The sequence below is a fragment of the Neophocaena asiaeorientalis genome, unplaced genomic scaffold (assembly GCF_003031525.2).
Source record: "Neophocaena asiaeorientalis asiaeorientalis breed wild unplaced genomic scaffold, Neophocaena_asiaeorientalis_V1.1 scaffold293, whole genome shotgun sequence".
Lineage (NCBI taxonomy): Eukaryota > Metazoa > Chordata > Mammalia > Artiodactyla > Phocoenidae > Neophocaena > Neophocaena asiaeorientalis.
In genome coordinates, this window is record NW_020173920.1 from 3629275 (window position 1) to 3643599 (window position 14325).

Genomic DNA, 14325 nt, shown 5'->3' on the forward strand with positions numbered 1-14325 from the left:
TAATGTTTAACCCATTAATTGAATTGTACCACCCATTTTCCAAGAAGTACATATCACTCATACAGATCCTTAATTTTCTGTCATTATCGTTAAGCCCCTTTGAAGCTGAAAAATAAATGTAAATTCCCTTTAACTAAAGAGGCTACAAAATAACATGTAGGATACTATTTCTGTGAGAAAAATATATATGCATGGAAAAGACTGGAAATATCTAGAGCAAATGTTAGTAGTTATCTTTGGGGTGTGCAATTTGGGTTAATTTTTGTCTTTTTCCTGGTACTTTTCTGTTTTCTAATGTTTCTTAGTGAGCACATAAACTAGAAGAAAATGTTAATGGAGAAAAAGTAATTCTAAGGTTCACTCCATCCGATGGCAAATTTTTCAAGAATACTTTGGTAACCGTGTCAGTCTATTCTTCTGAGTCCAGCAGTTAATAATCCCTCTGCAGGTCATCTTGGATCTGTAGAAGGAGCAGGACTGTGAGAGAGCAGCTGCTCACCCAGGAAGATCAGGCCCTCAGAGCCCCCTTCTCTCCCTTCCTCCCATCCTCCCTGTGCCTTCCACCCCTTTCAGTCTGCTTCTCAATTAGGCTGTCTTCCTAGAACACCCACTTGATGGGATCACTTCCCAAGTACTAGCCTGATAGCAGGGTGCTTATGTACCCCGGGAGCAAAGGATGTTGGGAACTCCAAGGTATCTCACCAGTGGGACCATGTTATAGACCTGAATTCAGCTCAGAATTCCCTGCCTTACGAAATGAGGTCATTTTCGAGAAGTTCAAGGGGAAAGCAAAGAAAAGGGAGGGATATAAGATTGACAGAGAAATATCAGAAGATGTGAGAAGCTCATGGGGGAGGAAGGAGGAAAGGGTGAAGGCCAAATCCCAGCCCTCTGTGCAGGAGGACATAGTACACGCTTCAGCAGCAACTTCAGTGAGGTGCTGAATATAGCTTGTGACTGTGCAGGTCATCACCCGACCACTTGTGCCTAAAGAGACTCAGACTTCTCTTCTCAGAAAACAGAGGAATCTAAATCTGTGATAATAGGAAGGACCCTCCCTGTACCTAGCTTGCCTCTGAATTTCCCATGCCTTGTTGCTGACTTTCATCCTCCTCTTTCCAGCCTGGAAACTACTGCCACCTTTCTTCCTTCAGCTAATTTATCCTTCAGGGCTCAGCACAGGGTTTGCTTTCTTACTACATATCACAGTATACCTAAGGTATCTATATTGACTTCCTTCATTTAACCAAAAGTTCCTTGAGGGTAAGAACTCCGTCATTTTCATCTGTGTAGTCACAGTGCCTGGTAAATAATAGGCACTATTAAATATTGCTTGAACTGAATTGACCTATTGAAGAATTAAGGCTTTCTTGTTGCTAAGGCTTTCACATTTCCTACTTGAAGGTGAGCAACCTTTTCACTGACAACTGAGTTTGATGCATTGACCAACCTCTAGGACCTCCTGAGATCCAGCCTCCTTCTAGAGCCACCAAAGGCACTATCCACTGGCACCATCCCCAAGAGCATCCTGTACCAGGTTCCTTGGACGGGAGGGGCAGAAGGACCAATGCAGTTCTCTTGCTACCAGCACTAGCTCAGGGCTGGCTGAAGTCTTAAAATAACCGCCCCCCCACCCCCCGACCTCATCACTTCTTCAGAAACCTATCTTTCACATTTAAGAAGACCATAGTTATAAATTCTGAAGCAGTCTCCTCCTTGAGTATAGAGGATTCTGGGGTAAGAGCTTTCTCTGAAGAGGAGTTTCCCTTGCTCACTCCTGCACCATCTTCTCTCCATGACCAAATTTAAAAGGCATTCAACAGGATTCTGTGCTCAGAACCCAGATCAAACAAACAGCACAATTTTGCTGACTAGCCAACTGGTTCGGCTTTGGAGAATAGCTCTACTCACCTCCAGTAACCTGTGTTCCTCAAGCAACACCAGCCTAAAAGAGGACATGTCAGTAAGCTGACCTCAGAGTCAGCCTGCACTGAGCTTGACCTTAACCTGATCTGAACCTCCTGGTACTTTGGACCAGAACAGCACCAGTCACACCCAAGTTTCCAGTATAAGGTCACAATGTAAAGAAGGGAATCAAAAGCACTGATCCAAAAAGATCTTCCTCAATGCTGTATTGTTTGAGTTTTTATTCTCTCCTGATTTGTTCACAATTAACTTGCAAAGCTAAGTGTGAACAGACAGCTTCATGAACAAGACATAATGAAGCCTAGAGACCAATTATAAGAGTTGTATACTCTTAAAGCATTTCCTTGGAAGATTCTTCAAATTAAGCCACTAGCTACATTTCTTTCTGGCCTGATGTAGAGTCACCAAACTTTAGAACAAGACTGATTCACTAAACAAACTTTGCCTTTCTTTTTCTGGTGCTTCATTTAACTAGTTTATGCCTCAGAGTAAAGCTATTATAATGACATTATCCTTCTAATGAGCATCGGTGCAATGCTTTCCTGATGGCAATACCCAGAATTATGCAGTGTTTAAAAGGCACCACAACTTTAGGGAATACTCACTAATTTTTCTATTGCAAATACCGTAGTCATCAAAATGAATGAGTTCAATTCTTTTAGTGTTTTTTCAAACTTTTAATTCTTTTAGTAAATCATGGCTTCCCAAAGGAATAAGCATAGTTCATTAGCAGTGCTAATGAAAATGTCATCTTCAGTAAAACTTACCAGAATGTCATTCCCTGAAGTAAAATGTTTTCAGATGCTCTGTTTCCCAACTTTATTAAAGAAAAACTTTGTAGTCTGGTTTAGTAAATTGAACATAATTGAGAGCGAGAGAGGAACAATTATCCTTAGACAAGTAATTATTTATATAATTAAAAAAACCCCAACTCTAATAATAGTGTTACAAATCTTCAGGGGAAATAAGAGATTTTTTAAAAATAAGAAGACTGGCATGAGAAACATTATTATTAATTCCTTTTATGCTATTATGTTAATTGCTGAGGCCTTCTCTCCATTCATGTTTAACCAAGGAACTTTGAGAAGTTTGAAATAAATAGTTTCAGATTCAAAGTTCCAACTCCTAAAGGCTTCAGCTCAGTAGTTTCCCTCTTAAACAAGTTTAAGTTTGTCCTAGGGAAATACAGTTTATTTTAGTGGCTGGCTCATACTAGCATAATACATATTAGTTGAGGCTAATAAATGAAGCTTCCAGTGAAGCAGCAGACTGAACAGTTATTCTGATATCATTTTTGCTCCTTGTAGGAACGTTTTCTTGTCATTGTGGAAATAAACGATGAACACCTGAATAAGAACAGTGGCTATTTATTCAAAGCTTACTATAGTGTGGGATCAGCTACCATCTCTTGTGTCTGGCAGAGACTCAAAGGCAGACAGGGGAGTGAGAAAGCTTATAGTTTTTTTTTAAAAAAAAAGGCATCAGGTATGCTCTGATTGGAGGTTGTTGACACAGGAAAGTTGGAGGTGGGATAACCAGCAGGACATTTGGGGAGCATATTTGGTTTTCTCTGGTTAGTCCTGAGTTAGAAGCAAGGGCAAAACATAGGGAAGCTGGCAGTCATTCACAGAGTCCTGATCATTCTGCGCCAGTTGCTACAGAGGTTGTGGTTGGCTCCCTGGGCTGGTCGCTGCAGAGGTTGTGGATCAGAGATCTATTGTCCTGTGGAGTCTAGCCAACACCTATGTATATGTTCAGTCTCTCATCATATATAGCAGTCAGTTTCTTGAGTGGCTTTCTCACCTCCTTCCACTTTGAAAAATCAAAAGGTAGTGACCCACAAAGTGATTTACCAAGCTGTTAAAATCCACTCTTAAAGAGTGAGTCAGAGCAGGGGGCCAAAGATGGGAATGAATACTTTACTTTTAAGTGTACATGCTTCTACTGTTTGCAGTTTTCTTTTTTAACCATAAACAGATCTTAGTTACATAGTTTTTTAAATTGTATATTTGTTTAAAAATATATCCTTAAAGAAAGCATCAGGGCTTCCCTGGTGGCGCAGTGGTTGAGAGTCTGCCTGCCGATGTAGGGGACATGGGTTCGTGCCCCGGTCCGGGAAGATCCCACATGCCGCGAGAATATAAGTTAAGGCATCCTAAAATTTTATTTTATTTTTCTACTTTTATTTTAACATCTTTATTGGAGTATAATTGCTTTAAGGCATACTAAAATTTTAATACTAGATGCTAATAAAGAGTGATTTTTTTCTTAGAGTGTTTATGATTTAGGTGGGGGAGACATGACATTTCACTTTCAAAGGGTCTTCTATTTGTTTCTAGAAATCTTAGAGACTCATGCACATATCAAGTTGGAAAGGTTCTGAGAAGTATGTAAAACTGTCTACAAATAGAACCACATCTGAACCTTCCTGGAAAAAATATGACACCCCTTAGAAAAGGAGACTCTGCAGTCTTGTCATTCTGGCCCTGTAATGTCCACTTCCTTCAGCCGTCTCAGTCTCCAGGAGGGATGGTTCCTGCAGCAGCAACTGGAATTATCAGATTCTTTCCATTTACATTTAGCAATGGAATGCCACTTAAGGAGTCAACGTGCATGGAAGTCACTGTGCATCACCTAACTTCTCTTTATATAAATTTTATAAGATACTTTCAATATACTTTTTTTTTTTTGCTGCACCGCGCAGCTTGTAGGATCTTAGTTCCCCGACCAGGGATTGAACTTGGGCCCTCGGCAGTGAGACCGCGGAGTCCTAACCACTGGACTGCCGGGGAATTCCCTATATAAATTTTAAAATAATCTTTATCCCTAGTCAAATTTTTCATGTAAATAGTTTTTTTTTGTGTGTGTGTGTGTGTGGTACGCGGGCCTCTCACTGCTGCGGCCTCTCCCGTTGCGGAGCACAGGCTCCGGACGCGCAGGCCCAGCGGCCATGGATCACGGGCCCAGCCGCTCCGCGGCATGTGGGATCCTCCCGGACCGGGGCACGAACCCGCGTCCCCTGCATCGGCAGGCGGACTCTCAACCACTGCGCCACCAGGGAAGCCCGTAAATAGTTTTTAAAAGGTCAAAGAGTGCTAAAAGTCCTATAGTAATAACAAAAGAATACAAGGTCCTTGACCTCTACCCACCTCTCCAATGTGCCCATCCCACTCTGGAGAAAAATCTTCAATTCTTTTAGCTGTTTCTTCTGGAATTTACTTCCATATTATTAAATAATATAGAAGATTGATACTTTTATTCAGCAGTTGAAATTATCAATTGACTTTCTGTTACCTGTGTATGATTTATCTGAAACCGTTAATTTATTGATTCTCATCCTGCTTTTACAATTGTATCTCTCTTTTTTGTTATTAAATTATTTTTCATTACTATATTATGTTTTCATTACTAGGACTACAAAAATATTGTACTTTTGAGCCAAATAGTATATAGTGATATTTTCTTTCTTACACAATTTATTTTCCTGGAGTTAACAGCTGTTTTTCATTTGTTTAGATTTCTTTCAACATCTTCTTAAGTTTTCCCACCCCCTCCAACAGCTCTGAGAAACGCTCCTTGATCAAATTTTCAATGTGACCAAAACTATCAACTAGTTTACCAATTCCATGTCTGTCTTGGAAACATTGATCCTAAAGTCCTCCCACCTTCCAATCTGTACGGCTTCCTCTCAAAGTCCTGCTCCACAGCTGTAGTACTGAAATTGTCTTAAACCAGCATCCTGGAATTCCCTTCACCTATTCCAAGTTGGATCCTGTTTCTTGGATCCCACATTTCCTATTTTGGTTTATGCTCTTGTTTTGCTGAAATACATCCATCTAGAAGCCTCCTGAAAAAGCAAGCATGGGAGATAATTTTTTTGAGAGAGTGAAAAAAAATTTTTTTAATTGTACCCAGATTGGCAATCTGTTTAGCATATGATCCTGAGGAAAAGCAATTTTTCCTTAGAATTTTAAATACATTGTTTAACTATCTTCTAACTTCAAAAGTTATTGAGAATTCTGCCGCCATTCTGATTTCCAGTTCTTAGTATATGGACTGTTTTTTCTTTCTGGAAGCATTGAGGATCTACACTGCATTTTTATTGTTCTAAAATATCACAGTGATGTATTTTGGTGTGGGTCTTTTTACATCCATTAAGCTTGATGGTCAGTGGGCCTTTTTTGATTTGTAGACTCTTGTCTTTCAGTTCTGATAAATTTCTTGCATTATTTATTTATTCACTTCCTCCCCTTATTTTGTTAATTTCTAGTATTATTTACTTAGTTTTCTCCCTTGATCTCTCTTCCAGAATATTTACTATTTGATAATCTTTGTTTACCAAACCTCTCATTTTCCTATATTTTCTTTCTCATTGCTCTCTTTTTCTTCCTTCCTTCCTTCCTTTTCTTCCTTCTTTTCTTTCTTCCTTTCTCTCTCTCTTTCCCTCCTTCCCTCCCTCTCTTTTTCTTTCTGGAAATTTCCTTGACCTTATCTTCCAAATTTTGTTGAGTTTTATGTTTGTTTTCAATTTTTTTTTTTTTTTGCCGTACACAGGCCTCTCACTGTTGTGGCCTCTCCCGTTGCGGAGCACAGGCTCCAGACGCGCAGGCTCAGCAGCCATGGCTCACGGGCCAGCTGCTTCGCGGCATGTGGGATCTTCCCGGACCAGGGCACGAACCCATGTCCCCTGCATCGGCAGGCGGACTCTCAACCACTAGCGCCACCAGGGAAGCCCCCTCATTGTGGTTTTGATTTGCATTTTCCTAATGGCTCAGACTAACTTTTGTTGTGAACCTCCCAACTATATCTATCGGTCTTTTTTTCTCAGGCAGTTCCATTTTTGTTTGTTTTGTTTTGTTTTGTCTGGAGTCTGTGCCCAGCTATGGCTCCTGGATCTAGGGGGAGGAAGTGGGCTGGTGAGGGAGAATCACTGGGTTCAGTGTGCAGATTTTCTCTTAGTCTCCTATTTTTACTGCTGTAACTCACCACCACCTTCTGTGTCTAGTGTCCCCAAATCTAAAACCTCTCTTTTTACCCGGTAAATAAAACTCTTGTCTTTTGGAGTAGTAGGGGAAGGTGGTTACATGTCTGAGTGTGTCAGAACCTAGCATCTAACTTCCCCTTATGCAGGTATATAACCATTCTCCTTTTTCAGCTTCCCCCACAACCCTGCCCCACCATGCCTAGCTGTACCTCATCTTCACTGGTATCTGGAGCCTCTATTTCCTAAGCTCTTTTAGGGTTCTTCAAGACAAGTGTACCTGCTTTTTTTTTAGATATAAAATTTTAATTAAGAAATATTTCAAAAATACAGACAATAAATGGAACAGTCTTTTTACATTAATCAATATGTGAATACGTCTCTCTCTCTCTCTCTCTCTCTCTCTCTCTCTCTCTCACACACACACACACACACACACACACACACATACACATTTTTCCCTACTTGGTTTTTAAATTTTTATTTATTTATTTATTTTTTTACTCCCTCAACCCCTATCCCAGGCACTTGAATTTGACCAATTCTCTAACTACTTTTTTGAGGTTACTAAGCACTCTTACTTTCATTGAGGATGAAGAAACGAGTTCGTTTTTGTTCTAATATTTTGGGAGTGATTTTCTGAGAGAAAAGAGAATAGAGATATAGCTTTATTCTGCTCCCCTGAATCCCAGCTTCTCTAAATTACTATGGTAGCATTTCTTATCAAATATCTGCTCCTTCCTTTTCTTTAAAGACTTTAATCACCTTCATTAGCAATTGATAATGTCCCCTCCTTTTAATTTTTGTTTTTGTAAGTATTATTTTGTTGTCCTCCACCCACTTTGGGCTTGGCTTTATTTATTCACAAACTAATTTGCAATTTGAAATGATTTCCAACTTGTGGAATTTTTGCAGAGTTTTTAAAAAGCATATCTGGAAGTTTCCTGAACTGTAGCCCAATTTATTAATAATAGGTAATTAATCTCAGTTGATAAGAACTATCTTTTGGAAGAAATTAATCTAACATAAAGGAAATTTAAATAGAAAGTAAGATTTAAATGATTCTTTGTTGTTACTGTTCTGGTGAGCTTAAAATAAAAGGAAATAATAAAAGAATATGGGGTTATACAACATGAGGAACAGGAAAATTATAGCTCTAGCCAGTGTCATTTCCCAAAAATGAAAGACTGGCACAGAAAGCTTCTGGAATACTGTGGCAGTTTTTTGTACTAAAGGAGATTGGTCACTGGGACTCAATCCATGTCCAATTATGAAGAATCTTTTGGATTCTTTTGCTTATCAGAATTCTATTAGCCAAGCCACATCTCAGAAATGGAATACAAATGATTTCCTAAAATTGTAGTAGTGTTTCTTCAAATTCCAACTAAGTTTCCTATGAAAGGAAAATCTGACCAGGGGGCCCTACCCAGAGCCTTCTTTGAATAGACACTGGTAATCCTTTTGGCAGGAAGTGGGGTGAGGAGGCTGTCTCAAAGAGATTTGAGTATAATCCTAAAGATTTCAATATGGGATCCTAGAGTTTCTGTCAATACCCCAAGTTCTTCACAGGCAGAAAGGCAAATCTGGTTAAACTTAGAAATGTATTTTTAGGAAATATTACTAGTTCCCACTCCCTCTCCCAGCCCAGAGGAAGACTGATTATTCCTGAAATGTCAGTAGCATTCTGCTATCAGGGAAAAGCCTTTTGATAATTGTGTGCTGATACTGTCTGGGAGCATTTCTGTCTGTGAAATGAGAGGATGGCCCTAGATGATGTCTAAGGGCCCTTCCAGGCCAGATGTCCCACACATTTATGAAACCTCTCATTAATACTCAAGGGTACTTGTTGGGGTAAAAGAAGGAAAGAAGGAAGCTACAGAGTGTTTTAGATAAACAACTTTGCATTAAAAAAAAAACTTATTTAGTCATAACATATAATTAGGGTGTGGATATTTATTTCTTTGTGGTCAGAGGCGACATTCCTATTTCCATTAAAACTATCTCCACTTCAGTGCCTAATTGTCATGGAGGTGGGCAACTGTCCACATTTTAAAGGGAATTGATTTCAACTTGTACCTTCTGTTCTGGTAAGAGTTATCTTTGCAGAAGGAGGTCAGTCACAGTACCACTAAAAATGGGTAGAATGGATTCTTGATGTAGATAAAATGGTACTAATACCACAGCAGGGACAGAAGTTTCAAGCGCTTAGAACTCTCATCTCAAAGGTCACTTAGTCCAACCCTCTGTCCTGGGTATCTACCTCTCTCTGACAAGGAAGCCTTGTTGGATTCTTTCAGACTGTTCTTGATGGGAAACTCCTACCACCTTGGGGCAGGTCTTTGGAATTTTGGACAGTTATGACAAATTACATTAAAGAGGAACTTCTTGTGGCCCTGTAACTTTCATCCATTAGTTTTAGTACTGTCCCCTGGCTACACAGAATAAGCTTGTTTGAAGATTAAAGTCAAGCTCCCTAAAGCCCTCTCTTTTCTGAAAAAACTGACCCTAGATTCTACAGTTGTTCCCCTTGGGGTAAGGTTTCACATCCCTGATTGCTCTGGTTACTCTTTTCTTTCCAGATGCTGGTTGTCTAGATCCCTCTTAAAGTGTGCTGCCAGGAAATGCCTGCTGAGCTTTTCCTGGAGGTCTAAACCAGCATGGTCACTTTTACCATTCTCAACATTGTTCCTCTTCTTGTAGCCTAAGCTGGCCTAAGTGTTTGGACAGCATCAAGTCCTTTCCTTTTATTGATTTCCGTGGCACCAGCAGCATACTACCACTTGCTGGAGTGAGAGCAAAAGACGCAGTCAAGTCTGGCAGGACCTGAGTATTTTTACAGAAGATGGGCTGGGGACCTGGATAGGGGAAAGGACAAAGATAGAGATGTGGAGCTACAAGGGTGGCTTGGGTAGAAGGATTCTTGGGAAGGGAAAGTTTAAAACTGAGAAACAGTTTTTTTGAGAATCAAATCTCTGACATCTCAATAGAAGAATGGGGGATTTGAGCCTTTCCCTGTATCCTTTGACTCCCTAAGGCTTTGAAGCTATTTGAAAGGAAAGTTAACTTGGAGCCGGAAAGTTTATATTGCTACATACATTTTTTTCATTATTATTTTTTTAATGAGGAGGTTGGAAAAGTAATCAGATCCTGTATCGGGTCTTAGTTGATGGCAGCTGCTACCTGCATAAAGTAAGGAGAACTTCAAGGAAATAAAAGTTGTTTGGAAAGCTCCAGATGTCATTGCTTTGTATGTTGTGATGATGTGGTAGCCAGCCCCTAATGATTCTTACCTCCTGGTATTCATACTCTTGAGGCTGATCTAAATAACAAATAGGAGCTTGTGGAAATGATGGAATGTTACTTCTGAGATTAGGTCAGGAAAGATGTTGTGGCTGTTGCCTTGCGCTCTCGAAACACTTGCTCTGGAGGAAGTCATCTACCATGTCATGAGGCCAGTGGAGCAGCCCTATAGACAGAGCTTCTTGGTGAGAAACTGAGGCCTCCTGCCAACAATCAGAGGCCTTGTGAGGGAGCCAAATTGGAAGAGCCTCCTTTAATCCCAGTTAAGCCTTCAGATGATTGCAGCCCTGGTAGACATCTTGAGTATAATCTCTTGAGATTACAAGCCAGAACCATCCAGCTAAGGTCCTCCTGAATTTCTGATGCACAGAAAATGTGAGATAATGTTTATTGCTGTTTTAGTTACTATGCTACTGAGTTTTAAGCTACTAAGCTTTGAGGAATTTGTTATGCAGATATAGGTAAATAATACAGATGGATAGAAGGGAGGAATGAAGAGTAAAGGCCTCTCATTCAAGGCCTGGACTTGTCCTGGCCCCCAAGGGTGGAACAGGTACTAGCTTCATTCATTCATGTCCATTTTGGACACTGCTGACCACATAGGGCTAGAAGATGACAAGAAGGAAGGGCTTCGTGCCCTCTTATCTCTTCTTCTTCCTCCCCCTCTCTTTTGTTTTTAGGAGAGGACTAGGAAGACATTGAGAACTCACACAAATTTTGGTTTTGACTTTTCAGTGGTCCCTGAGAAAACCTGTGTTGGTCTTTATCCATTTGTTACTAGGCTGCGGGTCCTTGATTAGATCTTTATTTAGATCTTTATTTAGATCTTTAGATCTTTATTTCTATCCCTGTTGCCTGGCAAGTGAACATACACGAACAATAGTTGAAATTAAGGGGGTAGGTGAAATCCCTCCCTCCTTCTGAATTCTGCAGAGATTCCATTCTTAGAATGGTCCCTTAAGTGGAACCATTTCATTCACAGTTCATCAATGAAGTCTTAATAATAATAGCATGCATGCCATCAGCCATTTTCACTATTAACCCTCCCCATCTGCCATTTCACTATTTTAAAAATCCTTCTATTTCAGCTCCTTGGTTTTGAGCTTCCTTTCATTTTTCCATCCCATTTCTTCTCTGAAATGCTGCTTTAACTGTTACTCAAGTTCCTATGAGACAGGAGAGCATAAAGAGATTTGCTACCAATATACCAGCAACATACTATGGTCAAGTTGTCCAAAATCACAGTGTTAGGAACCTTGGACTGGGGCTATGAGAGTTAATTCTGGGCTGCTGTCACTGATTAGCCTATGTGTTCTTGGGCAAGTTGCTTCCCCTCTCTGCACATCAGTTTATCTTAAACTGAGACAGTAGGTCTAGATGAACTCTTAAATCGCTGGGTTCTCTTAACAAGTTAGGATTCAAAGGTGCAATCCAAAAGTGAAACCAGCATACCTCTGAGCAACTGTTATGATTACAGTACAAGGTTCCCCGGACTTGCCTTCATTAGCCCAAGGATACTGCCTCGGTGAAAGGCTATCTGATTTACTGGCAAGAGCCTTCCACAGTGTTGAAAGACATGATCACTGTGGTTCCAGTTTTGTCACTAACTCTGGGTGATCTTAGGCAAATCCTCTCTGGACCTCAGAGCAGTGAGGTCCCTGCTACACAGAAGAGGCTCGAAGACCTGGGAGTGACTTGGAGAGCTTTTCCCGATTCTCCTTCTACAACCTGGGAGGCTCAGCCCCAGAGCGGGGTCCTGGCCGGCCAGTAGTCCCGCTTCCAGTTGCAAACGAAACTTAAACTAGCCGCGGCAGCTGACTTGCGGCTTGGGAGGCGGTAGCTACAGGTGAGTTCTTAAAGGAGCAGCCAGAGCTTGGGTAATACCTGGAGCTGTTGACTGGGCGGGGGTTGCAGGCAAGGGGGAATGAATGTGTGAGTAAAAGAGGGAACCAACTTTCTCTTCCCATCCTTAAATGCATTCATACTTGGAATTAATCACTTAGACTTAAAAAATTCTCTAGTGAAGCCCTCAAACTCTTATCAAATTAACTAATCTCCTTATTTTACTTACCCTTCTTTAATTCAATCCCCCCAAAACTTTTTACTGAGGGGCTAATAGTAACTTTTAAAATATTAGTACATAGTGTAAGAGTTCATTCCCTCCTCCCAGGCTCCGCCCTTTCCCGCCCCCTATTTTGGGTGGTGCTGATGATTCCTCCCGGAGAACGCTTTTCCAGGTTGGGGATCCACCCTCGGGGGTGCCAGGCACGTGTTTAGTGAGGTTAAAGGGTGTCTCGGAATGTGTGTCCTGGATCTGGCGTAGGTGAAGTCACGTCTCTCTTCTGACACCCTCACCCTTCCCGGCCTGGTGCGTTACTCCCTTAGAATCGCGGGACACACCGGTGGGCTAGGGCGAGGTAAAGGCGGGCTCTTCCAGGGCCCCCCCGGGCCACCTGTAGAGTCTGTGTGTCAACTCCTTTGTCCTCAGAGCCACTTCGGTGGCCGCCCGTTTAAGCGAGGAAGTGCACTTAGATGCTCCCCAGGTCCCGTTTTGTCTTCCCCAGCTCCCTCCTGGCCTTCCTCCCCTCCAACCAAAGGTAGCAGCGCTGGGAGCCCGGGGCTCGGCGCAAGCCGCCTCCTCACTTCCCATTGGCTGCGAGCGCCGGGAAAGCGGTCACGTGGGGGCGCGGCAGTCCAGCTCCAGGGCCGCCATCTTGGCGGAAAGTTTGGGGGGAGAGCGGTTGGGGGCGCGGAAGGAGGCGAGGTTCTGGGGGTGGGGCGGCTAAGAGCGGAGAGGGCGAGCGGGCTAGCGGGCAGCGGCGAGTGTGGAGGCGGCGGCGGCGGCCGAGGAGGAGGAAGAGGAAACGGGGGTGCGGCCGCTGAGGGCAGCTCCTCCCCCGTTCCCTCACCCCCCTCTGCTCAGCTCCGCGAGCCCCGGGCGGGGCGGGGGGACGTGGAGCGGGGCAGGGCTGGGGAGCCGCCCCGAGACCGCCCGGGGCGCACCCCAGCTCAGAGCGCACGCCACTCGTTGGAACTTTGTGGCCGCGCCGCAGGTGTGGGGGCCCGCGGAGGTGTGCATGTGGGGCGCGAGGGCGTCGCGGAGAGCGGCCGCTGCCCTGCCCGGCCCTCGCTGGAGTAGCTCGGAGGAAGCGAGCAAGGAGACAGGCAAGCGAGAGGAGGGGGCCCGAGCAGGGCGGGGTGATCTGTCCAGCTGATCCCTTCTCCCAGTGCGCTACAGCCTCTGCTGGCTTAGGGGCCAAGGGTCGGAGAGCCTCTTCAGCCCCTCAGTAGCAGGTGGGGGCTATGTATACTTATGCCGGGGGAGGCTGGCCCCATGTCCAGGCATTTAGTGCCCTTTGGAGAGGGGGCAGCTTTCGAGGAGAATTTGGCATCTTGCTTCTGTTTGCTCTTAACATTTGCAGGGGAACCCAACCTTAGGTAAAAGCTTTCTGGATTGACACTGCTGGATTGTGCGGCTCTTCCTTTCACTTGGGAAAACTTTGCCAGGGGGGCTTTTCAAATAGGGCTAGGAGTTTTTCGATTTGAGAGTTAGAGGGAAATGCTAGTTTAACCTCGATTCTATTCTAAATTTAGTTTCCTTTATGTTTTGTGTTCTTAAAGGTGTGTGCCCTCTTCCTGATTGTGGAGAAAAATGCCGGTCCGGAAGCAAGGTGAGAATTTATGTCGGAACTCTTCTGTGGGTGTCTCTTGCTTTTCTGTATATCTGTTTTCTGATTGCTATGTTCTAAAGATGTTTGTGTAACTCTGATGAGACAGCACAGCCCTAGCCTTACTACTTAGGGAATCTAAGCCTCACATCATTCAGACGATGGAAACACCTAAATGTTTGTCAAGCTTTTTTCCTTGACATATCTCTGGTGACTGGAGAGGCAATTAACATTTTCCCTCTGAAATGTCTTTTAAAAAATTCTGTATTGGTGTTTTAATATTTCATTTTATCGTTCTTACTAAACACTTTTGTGAGCGAATGTGGGATACTGGCTAAGAACTAGTAGTTTTGAAGCACGTAATATTTGAATTATAATGACAAATTGTAGATATTCTGCTTTTGTATATCAGATCAGCTGAAACAGTGTTACTAATACTTTGATCAGATG

At 42.7% G+C, this 14325-nt stretch overlaps 1 protein-coding gene across 5 annotated transcripts in view; it reads left to right on the top strand.

The window, feature by feature from the left end:
* Positions 1 to 13011: 13011 nt before the first annotated feature.
* DLG1 (discs large MAGUK scaffold protein 1) overlaps positions 13012 to 14325 on the top strand; it is a 280091-nt gene continuing 278777 nt past the window's right edge. For all 5 annotated transcript variants that reach the window (XM_024752078.1, XM_024752079.1, XM_024752080.1 and 2 more), the window contains exons 1-2: positions 13012 to 13372; positions 13829 to 13878. In XM_024752078.1, coding sequence (XP_024607846.1) covers positions 13860 to 13878 — 19 coding nt within the window. In that variant the 5' untranslated portion in view covers positions 13012 to 13372; positions 13829 to 13859. The remainder of the gene's footprint in view (positions 13373 to 13828; positions 13879 to 14325) is intronic.